Source organism: Saitoella complicata, assembly GCF_001661265.1.
Source record: "Saitoella complicata NRRL Y-17804 unplaced genomic scaffold SAICOscaffold_23, whole genome shotgun sequence".
Classification (NCBI taxonomy): Eukaryota; Fungi; Ascomycota; class Saitoellomycetes; order Saitoellales; family Saitoellaceae; genus Saitoella; species Saitoella complicata.
In genome coordinates, this window is record NW_017567014.1 from 74,817 (window position 1) to 88,290 (window position 13,474).

Below are 13,474 nucleotides of genomic sequence, written 5' to 3' on the forward strand. Positions count from 1 at the left end.
TTAGTCTAGTGACGGATTGACTGACTGGGATGTTTTGGCTCTGGGTTGAATATATCCATTCAAAAATAATGAATAATGGGCGTACGCGTCTGATCCATACTTATGTCTTGAAACATCATCATTTCCAATGACTCAATGCCCAATTAGCATACCTCTGATAGACACAGCTTGTACGTGCTATGAATTCCCCCGGCTCCTGTGCGCTCAGATGCTTATCGGCTAGGATTACCGACGCGGCGGGGTTCACGTGCCGAACCGGAAAAATCTGGCCGCAACGACGATAACCTTATGTTCCTCGAGAGACCCGGAATAGCTATAGGGTGAGCACGACGATGGACAAAGAGTCAAGAGAAAGAGTGACTGCTACTATGGCGGACGGCACGCTCGCGTCCGACGTGTCACCACCAGCTGATGCGCTGGATCGCATCGAGACCTCCGCAACCGCCAAGACCCTCTCAGAACGACCAGCATTCCTCAATTCTACACTCCATGAAATCGCATTCGTCTCAACACTCACCTTTGCCGCGGTGCTCGTTGGCGCAAACAATGGATCCATGAACATCGCACTGCCCCACATCGGCTCCGACCTTGACATCTCCGGGCCAGCACTGAACTGGGTCGTGTCGGCATATCCCCTCGTCACATCCTGTGTCCTTCTCCTCTTCGGACGTCTCGCGGACTTGTTTGGGCGCAGACGGATGATGCTCGGTGGGACAAGTTGGATGTTTATCTGGAGTTTGGTTGCGGGATTCGCGCAGAACGACATTCTCCTCGATTTTTGCCGAGGGTTAATGGGGTTGGGTGGGGCTGCGATGTTACCGTCTGCGATTGGGCTTTTAGGACGTGCGTATCAGCCTGGACCCAGGCGGAATAAGGCGTTTGCGGCATTTGGAAGTGGTGCACCGCTTGGGTTTGTTATTGGGTTGATTGTTGGGGGTATTTGTGCCGAGTGGATCGGGTGGAGGTGGATCTTTCATATTGTTGCGATCTTGTGCTGTTGTCTTACGGCACTCACGTTCGTTGTCATCCCTCGCGACGCACCAAGACCCGAGGGTGCAAAGAAACCTGTGGTTGACTACCTTGGTGCTCTCCTTTCGACATCGGGACTCATCCTTCTGGTTTACTCTTTGACCGCCGCTCCAGATGCTTCACGCGGCTGGAAGACACCTTACATCATCGTCCTCCTTGTCATCTCCGTCCTCCTCCTCGCATCCTTCCTCTTCTGGCAACACAAAATGGGCATGAACGCGCTCATGCCACTCTCCATCTGGAAACTCCCCTCTTTCGCTGCTGTGAACGGCGTGGTTTTCCTAGGGTGGGCAGCATTCGGTATCAACTCGCTTTACGCCACGCTTGTCTTTCAAGATATCGAGGGTAATCGGCCGATTTTGACGACGGCAAAGTTCTTGCCCATGGCGATCGTGGGAACACTGGTCAATGTCATCGCGGCATTCATCGTTGGACGTATCAAGGGAAGGTATATCCTCCTCGTCGGACTCGCTGGATTTACGATTGCACCGATGCTCTTCGCGCTCTGGCCTCGTGGGTTAATCTACTGGGCCATGCACTTTCCCGCCCTCTGCCTCATCGTCGTCGGTGCGGATCTTTGTTTCAATGTCGCGAATTTGTTCATTCAGTCATCTGTCCCACCCGAGTCGCAAGCGCTCGCAGGCGGTATCTTCAACACTGTTACAAACTGCGCTACCTCCTTCGGACTCGGCCTTGCTGCTACTGTTTCTGGTTCAATCACCGGTGATTCTACGGATAAGGCGGCTTTGCTAAAGGGATACAGGGGCGCGTTCTGGTTAGGAACGGGATTGAGTGCAGTGGGGTTCATCTGTTGTTGCTTGTTCGTAAGGGTGGGAGTCGCGGCGAAGAGACGGGGAAAGGTTGAGCCGAAGCCGAAGACGGAGGAGGAGATGGTTGCGGAAAACTTGGCGGAGGAGAGTGGGGTGAAGACTGGGATGGGAAATACGGGGGAGCTTTAAGAAATGGGAAGTGCATGTGCATTCAACTGCGGGAAAGAAAACGGACCAGGATATCGGAGTACCTGATTTATTCAACATTATAGACCCGGATTATACCCAATTGGTTATTTGGCTTCACCTTGTGCCGCGAAAGTCAGGTTGAATCTTCTGCATCTTGACATCGACGGCGTGCGACATGTACATCCGCATTGACCGGTCCGGACCGGCCGGTAATCCAAACTCCAGAGCCAAGAAAAGGCCTTTTGGCACAGATATCCATGTGATCTGTCAAGTAACATAAAGAGGGTACTGTTGGGAAGCTGAGGCAAAACTGCCGAGAGATAAGCCCAAGGCACATTGATGTCACACGCTCTCTCAATTCACCAGCTGATCAATGTCATCCCCGTAATATAAAATGCTCCTCTGCTCAGACACTTTCCCTTCTCCCATACCCTATACCACTGAACCATACTGAATTAAATCTACCCATCATGGTCGACAGGGACCCGAATCAACCGCCCACTGCATCCCACCAACAACGCGTAACAGACGAACAAGGCATCATGCGTTGTAAGCACGGCGAGGAGACCTGCCCGCAGTGTCTGTGCGATTTTTCGGAAGATAACCGGATCGTGAGGGGTGAGAAGAAAGGGGATATGGAGGGTGTGAAGGCGGAGCAAGTCAAGAGCAGGGTAAGTCCATGGATGTTGAATATAGAAAGAATCGGTAATGCTGACTGTGGATGCGGTAGATGGCTGCAAATGCTAATGAGTTTAGGGGTAACGAGTGAGGATGTTCTTGCCCAGAAGTGGGGCGCCTTTCTGTGTGTACGATAGGATTATGGAAGTGATTTCTTGGGCCGACAACATATCTCATAACCACATCATCCGGCAATCGCCCTCTCCAACCCTTCCTCCACATCTTTTTGGGATACACTGTCTTTATGCTTCGATCCACCCGTCCGTAAAAAGAGCGTCTGATCTTGATTCACCCGTCTCTCCACCGTCTCCTCTTCTCGTCCCAATTCCTTCACCACATTATTCCACTCATCGGGCGTATTTGCGTTCCTCAACCATTTTTTGTGATTTGGTTGAATGTATCCAGGGATATCCGTCGGTCCCTGCCCCTTCTTCCGGCCGAGGAGGTGTCGTACGGTAAAAGCTGGACCTGTCTTCCCATCCGCGACGTTCGCTTTCAGTGTCTCCAGTGCATCCGGTGTCCATATCGCGAACAGCGGCTCCTCAAACCCTTCGTGGTTGTAGAAACATGTCACGGGCGTCTTTGTGTTTTTGTGCGCTTCCACCAATTGTTCCAGCGCTTCCTTCGCAACGAGCGGAAAGTCAACTGCAAGTACCAACCACGTTGCGTCCGGCACCTTCTGATGTGCAGATAGTAGACCTCCCGCTGGCCCTATATCACGCCATTCAGGTTTGTCGTAAACGTAATCAACACCATCGATATACTTCAGATCAAGGAATGGCGATTGTGTTGAGCGGAGGGACATGCAAGTTCGATCCCCTGTCAGATCTCGAAGCAAGCCGAGGTTATGTGCGTACAGAGGACAGTGAGTTGGAGGTATTTGCAATAAGAACTTGGGTGTCCTCATCCGTGTGGACAATCCACCCAAGAGGAGGAGGGAGTGGAGCGGTGGGTCGGTTGCGTCGGGCATTCTGTATCGAATGATCCCTCCAAGGACTGGTCAGAGAGAAATGGTTCAAGGATGAACGACAATTCACGTCAGAGGAACGGCGATGAGCGGATCCATTTGGGTTGGTTGAAAGTCGTCTTTGTACTTGCGCAGCCAATCGCACTGGGGTCGGCCGCTGATGCACTGTGACGCGTGAGACCACGATCGGTAGACCAGCAATTATAAGGGAGGCGACAAAACGGTTAAAGTGAATAAGGTAAAACTCAAAGAGTCTGATGTAGCAACGGTCTCTTATCACCAGTCAACCTCCTCGCTCGATCCGGTACCCTTGAGTCCCTTGGTGTAGCTCTCTTCGCCCTTGTAGTTGACCTGCAACCTACTCTTGACCCTGTTTGAAATCCATTCTCCACTCGTAGGGTAGTCCTCGGGGTTCTGGCTTGCGTCTTTCATCTCTTGAGTCACAAGTGGACTCGGAATCGGAGCCAAGCGGACGTCGTTGTCGGGTCGTGAGAAGTAAACGATGGACTGACGGATACATTGGGCTTGGGCAGCGGGAGGCGTGACAACGCGGTGCTGGTTGCTACGGAGGACTGAACCTGTCATCTTGACGAGGGCATCTCCGAGGTTGATGATGGCTGTCCCCGGGAGTGGCTTGACGAACAACCACTCCTTATTCCCTGGAGTCAGTACCTGTAAACCGCCGAGACGGTTGAACAGCACCGTGACACTGCCGTAGTCCGTGTGCGCCATGGTGTTGGGATCCATAGGGCTTACTCCCTCCGGCGGCGGATAAGCCCGTGTGAAACGCGCTTGATCACCGCCGAGACGATCGATGCGGTGGAGGTTACCGAGGAACTCGGGGTTCAGACCAAGATGAATGGAGAGCGTCCTCAAGACAGCCTCGACGACATTATGGCAGCCTGTCATGAATGATTTGAGGACCACTGGGTTCTCGGTGACCACACGAGGTTGAGGAGCCGGGTTAGGATCGACCCCCAGAACTTGATCTTTCGAAATCTACAAGGACTTGTCAACGACGAGAGCTGTATTGAAGATGTTAGTTACGTACGTTTAGGAACTCGGTGCGGTCAAGGGTGCCCTTCTTGTCGATCACGAACGCTCCGGACTTTTTGTACCCGAAGTAATCTGTGCGTTTCCGTCAGCATATTCCTTTCAAGATAATCGATGACACGCACTTCCAGTAGCACCCATATCGTACTTATCCTTCTCCTCCTGGCTATATCCAAAGAACTCATCCGCCAAATCCCACATGCTCTCACTGTTAACCGGCAAGTCCTTCAAGTAGAAGAACCCCAATTCATGACAAGCCTGGAACATACGCTTCTTCTCTTCATCTCCGGCAGGGTCGCCGATGGGACGAGTCAGGAGGTCGTAGGAGATGAGGAGGAGGGGGATGGTGGGGATGTCCGTGGGAAAGGGAGGGATGCTATCTTTGGTTGTAAGTATTCCGGGCATGTTCTTGTATGGATGAGTTTGGGCTAGAGCGGAACTGCATTGAGGTTCCTTTTATGATGAAGAACGGGCAAGGTCATGGGAACACCTGCCCCTCCTCCATCAGACAGTCGTAGACGCTTGTATGGATCCGGTTCGGATAGAACGGCAAGCGAACGTATGAAGATCGATTCTAACCAGACGGTCATTAAATTACGCGGGTGTCAGAGGAAACGCTGTGAATCTCGTTTACATTGCACGGGATGCTCATGTGCTCCAGTGCGAAAAGCGGGGTGCGCCATATCGATATCCGAAGCATCCGTTGCATCTCAACATAATCACTTGAATCAACTTTGAAGATATATTTCTATATTACTCCAAAATTTACTCGGACTGGTTCTTGAAGTAGGCCAACAAGAAAGAGAGAGCCTCAGACTCCTCTCCGAAGTCCTTAACGACGACGGCGGAGCAGCCAACGACCTTGCGGGGGTTACCCTCACGGTCGAGCTGGCAGAGACCAGCCCACTCACCGAGCTTCTTAGCGTCAGAGACCTTGATCAAGTTGATGTTGTGCTCAGCGCAGAGAGCCTCGACAAGGCGGATGTAAGCCTCCTCAGTGCAGGACTCGCAGAGAACGCAAAGGTGGGCCTGGCGACTATTACGCAAATATAGGTTAGCAACTGGGCGACAAGGCTTCATCTTCCCGGTAGAGGTAAGGGTACGTACCGGTCCAAAGCCTTGGCGGCCTCACGGAGACCACGGGCAAGACCATCGTGGATGAGAGCGCGCTTGAGGACCTCCTTGAGGGCGTCCTCAACGGTCATGGTAGCGGAGCCAGCGGTGGCAGCAACCTCAACCTCCTCAGCAGCGACCTGCTCCATGGGGACATCATCTAGCCAAAAAATGTCAGAATTGATCCGGGAAAAAAGCTGCCGATAGCTCGAACAAGCTGGAATCAATTGAACATACCTCCGTGCTCAGACATGTTGATTAGATTATTTGACGGTGAGACGAAGAATCTTCTGTACGGGGGAAAAAGTTCGCACAGCTCGAAGACGGCGATTTGCTTTTGTCGCGCTGGGCGCAGGCGAGGCGCAGTTTTGTAAATGCAGGGGTTGCATGAGGGTTTGTGCAATAGAAATGGATATATAAATTTACTATCCTAGGGGACAATTTTTGGATTTCTTTCGTTTGCTATACACTCCTTCTCTCGACTTACTGCGGAGGCGGCGGAGGAGGAGCAGGCTCGCTCGGTGGAGGAGGAGGGTATGCACCACCGGCAGGCGGGGGAGGTGGAGCACCGTAAGCATCACCCCCAGGTGGCGGAGGGGGAGCGGCAGCTGCTGCACCGTAGGCATCGTACCCAGGTACAGGAGGAGCGGTGCCGTACGCACCATAACCTTGAGCAGCCTGAGCCCAGGGAGCGGGAGCACCAGCACCCATACCCGGAGGCGCACCATATCCACCAGCAGCAGCTCCGTATGCATCAGGTGCACCATATCCAGGAGCCGGAGCGGCAGCCTGTTGCCAAGGCGGAGGCGCAGCACCACCTTGTCTGTCTTGCTGCTGCCAGGGAGGCAGGTTGTTCTGTTTGGCCTGTTGCCATGGAGGAGGCGCGCCGGCACCGCCAGCGTTCTGCTGAGCCCAAGGGGCCACAGAGCTGTCGCCACCAGCTGGACCCTCGATACGTCCTGCAATTTGTCCAGATCCACCGTGTCCAAGCTCCTGCATAAGGGACGCGTACTCTCTGTCCACCGCATCGCCCTGGTTCCGTGCGTAAGGATCATTACGCTGAGTACAATCACGAGCCATGTGTCCTGCGTTACCACAGATACGACAGATGATGTTGGCGGTGTAGTTGCGCTGTTCAGGACAGTCGTACTTCCTGTGACCCTTGTTTCCACAGTTCTGACAGATTTGGTTTTCGTCATCACGAAGTGTTCCGTTCAACATAGCGAGCTCACGCAACTGGTTACGCTTGAGGTCGTTTTGTCCTTCAGGAATGGACGCAGCGGTCTCAATGATTTTCTCGATCGCTGCAATGGCTTTCTTGATCTTGTCTTCCGAGTCAGCCATGACGAGACAGTGCAAATCCTCCTCCAAGTTGGAGTTAGCAGCTGCATCGCTCCTTCCCTTTCCTTCTTTCACGGATCCCTTTCCACGAATAGCAATCTTGGCGCCAGACTCGGTTTCCATCTTCTTCAACGTGTTACCACGAGGGCCGATAAGTAGACCGATAAAATTGATCTCGGGGTAGTCATTGACCGGAATGTAAATCTTCTCTTGCGTCTTGGTCGGACGGCGGTAATCAGCAGGAGGCTTGAAGTCCGGAATGGTGCGCATGGCCTTATCGACCAAGCGGTGTCGTTCGTCTTCGAGCTTTTTGCGGTAACGGACTTCACGGGTGTTTGTCCTGCGACCGAAACTGTCGTATTGAGGAGCCGGAGAAGGAGATCTCTCGTCATCCGGAGGAACGACATCGTTGATCTTTAATTTCTGGCCAATTTCCTCCAATCGCAAGTGCAACGCGTATGCTTCCAATTGCTCACTGGTCATGTTACTGGTAATGGCCGTGGGCAATCCAATGAGCCCAAGGGCTTTGTTGTCATCGGCGGCCCCCCATCTGTTCTTCTTGCGACGCCTGGGCTCGCGGTCATCCGAGCGGCCTCGCTTCTCGCCAGGAATGAGATCATCGGCGGGCTTGTGCGGCTCAGCAGGCGGCGGTGGAGCTCTGTGGACGGGCGACGGCGGGGGGGGAGGGTACGCGGTGTCCGGCGGCGGCGGCGGGGCAGAGGCGTCCTCGTCCGACTGGGCGCCGAAGCGACGGCGGTTTCCCAGGGGGATGTTGTTGGTGCCTGTGCTTCCTTGACTGCGCCAACTCATGTTGCTGTTGCTGTTGCTGTTGCTGTTGCTGCTGCTGCTGCTGTTGGCTGGCGATGGGTCGGGGCGTGCTCCGGCTGCGAGTGTGCCAGGCACTCAGGAACAGGACCACACGTCTACCCTGCGCCGCGGACGGCTCCCTGCAAAAACACACACACTCACACACACCTGCAATGGCTTCGGGTTATGGAATGAACGGCGGCCGCTCAAGATGCTTCCCCTTCTGGCAGGACTATCTGTGCGTGCCACGTCCCCCCCCCCTCTGCTCTCGCTGGCCGTTGCTGTCCGAGGGGGTCCACGACACGGACGATCGCTGACCGTGGTGGATAGTGCGTGCAATGCTCAGTCTGAGAAGGCCGGAGAGTGTGCTTTGCCGCTGCAGGATTACATGGAGTGCTTGCACCACACTAAGGAGGTATGCGATTTGTGTTACATGGGTGAATAAACTGAGACTATCACCTCCGCATTCACTCCAGGAACCTTCTTCGTGCATTACTGACCATTCTTGTCTTACAGAAAGCACGCGTTCGTATGATCTCGAGCGAGCTTGCTCGCCGGGAGGCTTTGGGTGACAAGATCGACGGTATCTCCATCGAGGACTTGGACAAGGCTACCACTACCAATGTACCAAGATTGAACATTTTGCAAGGAAAGAACGAGGCTACGGGCGCACCAGAAGAGGCGACTACGGGTGGTTCTGGACTAAGTAATTGAGCGGGAGGAGTAAAGGTGCAGCGATGTCCCAATGCATTCACGGGAAACATCATCTGATGAAAGAGGAAAGAAGAACAGTGTATGCTATATATATCAACGAGGATTCATTCACACATATGCACGTTTCTTTCCGTGATACTATTCATAGCAGTGGGGAACAAAGCACCGGGGCTACCCCTGAGCCTTACTCGCCCAAGGTGCACGCGGGTCCATGCTGTTACAGAGCTCAACCTGAACACCTTCACTGCGACAAACAACAAGGAGCCATAGACGGCTGTCTCTTTTGCTCGAGCTTAGTACGGCTGCGAAAGGTCTCGCGTGTGTGTATGTACCAGGCGATCTCGGTGTCTCTGTCCATTCCGACAGGTTACCCCACTTCCACCAGACAAAGTCGCAGCGCTGGACGCTACCTTTGATTGAGGCCAAAGCTGGACTTTTGACCTCGAGCGTTTTGCAAGATATCCGTTATATCGTTAGAAGAGTCGGTGTGTATGCTATCACCACCGACTGCGAGAAGCACGTACATGATGCTGCCTCGAACGTCACCTCCCCTCTCCTCGTTTTCGAGACAACCGCAGACAGATTTACAGACGTCAAATGATCCGACACACCGTTTGCCATCCCCAAATCCGAGCAACAAGTCGAAAAAGGGCCCGAGGAATATGAAGAACTTGTCTCTGAGTGTTGGTCCGTCGTCGCCTACCTCGGGAGTGATGTCTATGGAAAGTCCGACATTATCACCCCATGCGACAACCCCGGCCTTCTTCCCACCATCTGCACTGCCGAAACGACGACCATCAAACTTGGCGCTCAACACTGGAGTCATGAGGAGTCCCTCTACACCTGACCTAAAGAGTCCAGTCGGAACGCGGGGAGGGGTCCCGATGTCTTTGTTTCGATCAGCTTCTGCGACACGCTCCTCTGATGAGGGTCTGCCATATTTCAACGGACCGCGACTTATTGCGCCGAATGTCTGGCTATACTCTGAACCTACACGGCAAATATGCGAGGGCTTCGATGTAGTCATCAACGTTGCAAGAGAGGTTCTCGATCCCTTTGTTCCAACCGAACTTCCTATCCTCTCGACCTCAGGCTCCGAAAGTGGATCGTCCGATTTGGGATGCGCCTGGCGTGGTGAATACGTGCATATACCCTGGGAACACAACACGTCCACTTTGGTTTCGGAATTACCGTCATTGATCGATCTCATCAAGACCAGCGCCGAACAGGGAAAGAAGATGTTGGTACATTGTCAGTGTGGAGTGAGTCGGAGTGCCACCTTGGTTATTGCGTATATCATGCGGGAAAAGGACATGAGCTTGCACGATGCGTATGCGTATGTGAAGGAAAGGTCGCCTTGGATTGGCCCTAATATGGGGTTGATTTACCAGTTGAGTGAGTGGGGATTGATTTGTCGGCAACGTTCATTGCAACCACTGCCGGAGCCTATGTCGAGTACCGCGGACCAAGAGAAGAAGGCGTTTGATGTGAGCGTGCTCGAGGGATTGAAGAGCCCAACGTCGCTCGTTCCTCCGCCAACGCTCGGCTGGGGAAATCTGGAGGCTCCACCAGTGGCGCCCGCTCCATCCATGTCGCGAAGCGGCAATTTTACCCGGCCAACATTGCCCGCCCGAACCCGCAGTGCGGAAGCACCAGAACCCTTCGCACCGATGGTGGGGACGCCTATGACCGATATTTATACGCGTATGGAACGTGCCACGACGGTTGAGAATACTTCATGGCCAGTCGTTACAGCACCGATTGTTGAAACGCCCATGACAGATATTTTCACACGATTAGAACGCGGGGAGGCACAGACGCCTGTCACGACTGAGGGCGTAATTATGGATGAGCCGGAAGTTATAATAGCTGGGAGGGATTTGGGTGTCATTCAGGAGGTTGAGATTGACCCAAGAAGTCCCAGAGCTGGTGTGTTCAGTGGGCAAGACGTACCTGAAACACCGATGCAAGCAAACTTTATGAGTTTGATGGAACAGGAGCGATAGGGGAGGCTTGAACATTTTCGAGCTAGGACAGGGAATGGGTCAAGGTTTGTGATTGGTGATTTTTTGATTGTGGGTCCGGATTTTGTTTGGTGCTGATTGCTTGGAGTCGATTGGGCTTATACCTGTTATGGCTGCTTACATTGCGCATATTTGAATTGAGGATTGATAGTGAATGTCTAAGATGTTCTCGTTACATGACATGAGGTTGTGATGTACCGATATATTGCTGAGAATCAGGAGTTGCGTACTGGGAACTCCCCTGATGAAGACCGTCATATAAGGGGTACGTGCTCCGAAACCTCCAGCACGCGTACGATACCAACCTTAACGAACTGTAAAACAGGGATGGTTTCGCAGTGCAATATGCCGTTTCGTTCCGGACGATGGGATTAGAAGATGGGGCGAGGCCGTCATGGCCTGGGCCGCATAGATAACGTCAACCTTACCGCCCGGCAACGGTGCGGCATTCATCACGGAGCAGAGAGGCTTCGGGGAGGAGACAGGAGCACTTTACCCGAAAGGCAGAATTGAAATGGGCGAGTGGGGCAATGGACTGATAAAAAGGGGTGTGCCCCAACCCAAAACCTCGTCTACTCGGCTCGACTTTGCTCTCTTGACAAACATGGTCCAGTCAGACGTCGCTTCACACCGTTACGACGGACCCTCGGCTACTGCGACTTTCTTCAAAAGCGCCTTTAAGTTCAAGGGCCTTCGAAAGGCCAAGTCGTCTTACCTTGGCGATGAGAAGCTTGCCACGCGGTACCCTCCTCAGATGGCTCCAATGCCTGAGCTTCAACCGTCGCCAGCCGTGAGGCCCTTGCAGCACAAACCCTCTGCACGAGGTGATTTGTTCCAGAAGTTTGGTTCGAGTTTGAAGTCCTTCTTCAGGCCGAAGGTAGAGCACACGAGGCCTCTGGAGAAGAACTTTGTGCCCCATGCCGCGGCAGTTCGGGGGTCCGAGAGTAGGATGGCGATGCAAGACAAGAAGAAGGAGATGGTCGCGCCAGAGGACTGCGAAAACATGAATTGGGCATCTTACATCAAGGCCTACGCGAATGGTTTCATCAGTACTTCTTCGCCTCATCACCCCGCCACGGTGCCGAAGGGTTACGATGGTTATCTCAAAGGTACCGTTGTTGTGCCCGCCAATGACAAGGACCGTGTCGCGACTCTTCGTTCTTATGCAATTATCCCGCACGAAGGTGACCCCGCCGTCGCCGTTCAGCCCGATGATTCTGATAATTCAGGACCACCTTCGCCGACCTCCTCCAGGGGTTTGCAACCACCTCCTGGAGCGAAGTCTCCAACCACCAGCGTCTCTTCGGCTAAGAAGAAGCCCAAGCAGTCGCTCACCAAGTTTCAGCAAATCGTTACCGCCTGTCGGCGTGAATTTGCTGCGAAGACTGTCCTCATCAGTTTAGTCGACGAAAAGAAGCTCTTCTTCAAGTGCGAGCTTGGACTTGGAGTGCCTACCGCAGGGCGCGATGTAGCTTTCTGCGGCCACACGATTCTCTCTCACGAACCGATGGTTGTGCCGGACATGACCCAAGATTGGCGAATGTGTGGAAATCCCTTGGTTACGGGACCTGCTTCGTTCCGAGCGTATGCCGGAGCACCCATCATCACACCGGATGGATATGCTATTGGTACTGTTTGTGTGTTGGACACGAAGCCTCGTCATGATTATGGGCCCAAGGAGGTTGCAAGGTTGGTTGAGTACGCAGCCATGGCCATGGACGAAATCGAGCGGAGTAGAGCTGACCGGGAGGCTCAGCTTCAGAACGAGATGAAAGAGAATCTAGACGCGTTCCATGGAAGGTCGAGTCCTGTCGTTGGACGCCCTAACAGGCTTGGCGCGTTGAACGGTGCCAGTGTTGTTGCGAGGAGGGAGGAGGGGAGTGAGGAGGACATGCACTTGCCCTCGCCTATCCACTCTGATGACGGTAGCGGTCGAGCGTTACTGTCGCCTGGCCATAACGCAGCACCTGGTTCAGCTTCTGCTCCGGTTTCGCCCAAGGAGAGCAAGAAGCTCATGCAACCCCCTCAGCTCGCTTGCCATTTCATCGCCAAAACTCTTCGTCTTGACTTCGTTTATATTCTTCATCTCCTGACTGAGGTTCGTCCAGTTTCTTCGGGTCCAGAAGGCAAGAAGCAGCGTGTCAAGACTCATGTTCTTGCGTCCGTTGGTATGCCAACTCCTCCGCCCGTCTTTGACACGGGCCTTCATGTCCGTACACTTCGCTCGAATGGCGGATTGAACTATCAAAATGAGGACGAGGACAGTGAAACGAATGTCAACCCCTTCAAAGTCGGTTTCTTGATGCCCCTCTGGCAAGATGCCCCTGACAGCGGAGTTGTTCTTTGTGGATTTTCCCGAGGCCACCGTGCTACTGGATACGGGTTTACCAGTGATGAGATCAAGTATGTGAAGGAGTTCGGGCAGACATTGAAGAATATTCGTGACGGGTAGGTTCGTGCTTGATCCGTCTCTTTGAGGATGGGTGTATCTATGTTAGGGAGCTGGAAATTGGGGCGTTTGCATCTTGCTATTTTGGTCTATAAATACTACCAGGGTCGTGTCCTCAATCGTGAGAGTCAAATTGGACGAACTATTTTTGAAATACAGTAAGAAGCACTCCTGCACTGCCGCTATATGGCCTCCAGATTCTGAACGGTTTCCTCTCTTCCTCCCCGTCGATTTCTGAGTCTCCGGATGAATCGGGCAGGTGGAGCCTGACCTTCACCTCAGTCATCTCTTTGCTCCATGTGTCCCCTTTCTCAGTCTCGCTCATCTGCAGGCCATACGT

General features: G+C 53.3%; 9 protein-coding genes across 9 annotated transcripts; 5 read left to right on the forward strand and 4 right to left on the reverse strand.

Moving 5' to 3' along the window:
• Positions 1 to 368: 368 nt before the first annotated feature.
• On the forward strand, positions 369 to 1,988 carry SAICODRAFT_60749 (MFS general substrate transporter; the record flags this gene model as incomplete). Its single annotated transcript, XM_019169791.1, has 1 exon — positions 369 to 1,988. The coding sequence occupies one exon, from the start codon at positions 369 to 371 to the stop codon at positions 1,986 to 1,988; it is 1,620 nt and encodes a 539-aa protein (XP_019021936.1).
• Positions 1,989 to 2,850: 862 nt separating this feature from the next.
• On the reverse strand, positions 2,851 to 3,471 carry SAICODRAFT_9474 (uncharacterized protein; the record flags this gene model as incomplete). Its single annotated transcript, XM_019171952.1, has 1 exon — positions 2,851 to 3,471. The coding sequence occupies one exon, from the start codon at positions 3,469 to 3,471 to the stop codon at positions 2,851 to 2,853; it is 621 nt and encodes a 206-aa protein (XP_019021937.1).
• Positions 3,472 to 3,909: 438 nt separating this feature from the next.
• On the reverse strand, positions 3,910 to 5,091 carry SAICODRAFT_60898 (Clavaminate synthase-like protein; the record flags this gene model as incomplete). Its single annotated transcript, XM_019169810.1, has 3 exons — positions 3,910 to 4,632; positions 4,685 to 4,761; positions 4,812 to 5,091. The coding sequence occupies 3 exons, from the start codon at positions 5,089 to 5,091 to the stop codon at positions 3,910 to 3,912; spliced, it is 1,080 nt and encodes a 359-aa protein (XP_019021938.1).
• Positions 5,092 to 5,451: 360 nt separating this feature from the next.
• Positions 5,452 to 6,052, reverse strand: SAICODRAFT_36801 (L30e-like protein; the record flags this gene model as incomplete). The annotated part of the gene is made up of 3 exons (XM_019168524.1): positions 5,452 to 5,722; positions 5,794 to 5,959; positions 6,037 to 6,052. 3 exons carry the CDS (start codon positions 6,050 to 6,052, stop codon positions 5,452 to 5,454), a joined length of 453 nt encoding a protein of 150 aa, XP_019021939.1.
• A 485-nt stretch (positions 6,053 to 6,537) lies between these two features.
• Positions 6,538 to 7,926, reverse strand: SAICODRAFT_47498 (uncharacterized protein; the record flags this gene model as incomplete). Its single annotated transcript, XM_019168897.1, has 1 exon — positions 6,538 to 7,926. A coding segment is annotated over one exon (1,389 nt), but the record flags the coding sequence as incomplete, so codon positions are not given.
• Positions 7,927 to 8,120: 194 nt separating this feature from the next.
• Positions 8,121 to 8,392, forward strand: SAICODRAFT_61040 (uncharacterized protein; the record flags this gene model as incomplete). The annotated part of the gene is made up of 2 exons (XM_019169820.1): positions 8,121 to 8,185; positions 8,278 to 8,392. 2 exons carry the CDS (start codon positions 8,121 to 8,123, stop codon positions 8,390 to 8,392), a joined length of 180 nt encoding a protein of 59 aa, XP_019021941.1.
• Positions 8,393 to 9,545: 1,153 nt separating this feature from the next.
• On the forward strand, positions 9,546 to 10,064 carry SAICODRAFT_60890 (DSPc-domain-containing protein; the record flags this gene model as incomplete). The annotated part of the gene is made up of 1 exon (XM_019169809.1): positions 9,546 to 10,064. A coding segment is annotated over one exon (519 nt), but the record flags the coding sequence as incomplete, so codon positions are not given.
• Positions 10,065 to 10,917: 853 nt separating this feature from the next.
• SAICODRAFT_163734 (uncharacterized protein) lies at positions 10,918 to 12,557 on the forward strand. The gene is made up of 3 exons (XM_019165648.1): positions 10,918 to 10,950; positions 11,011 to 12,374; positions 12,442 to 12,557. The coding sequence occupies exons 2-3, from the start codon at positions 11,200 to 11,202 to the stop codon at positions 12,455 to 12,457; spliced, it is 1,191 nt and encodes a 396-aa protein (XP_019021943.1). The 5' UTR covers positions 10,918 to 10,950; positions 11,011 to 11,199; the 3' UTR covers positions 12,458 to 12,557.
• On the forward strand, positions 12,437 to 13,306 carry SAICODRAFT_31614 (uncharacterized protein). Its single transcript, XM_019167962.1, has one exon. The coding sequence runs from the start codon at positions 12,454 to 12,456 to the stop codon at positions 13,135 to 13,137; it is 684 nt and encodes a 227-aa protein (XP_019021944.1). The 5' UTR covers positions 12,437 to 12,453; the 3' UTR covers positions 13,138 to 13,306.
• The last annotated feature ends 168 nt before the right edge of the window (positions 13,307 to 13,474 follow it).

Coding starts and splice junctions, on each gene's coding strand:
- SAICODRAFT_31614 (XM_019167962.1), top strand. CDS start 12,454: ATGAAAGAGAATCTAGACGCGTTCCATGGAAGGTCGAGTCCTGTCGTT.
- SAICODRAFT_163734 (XM_019165648.1), top strand. CDS start 11,200: ATGGGCGAGTGGGGCAATGGACTGATAAAAAGGGGTGTGCCCCAACCC.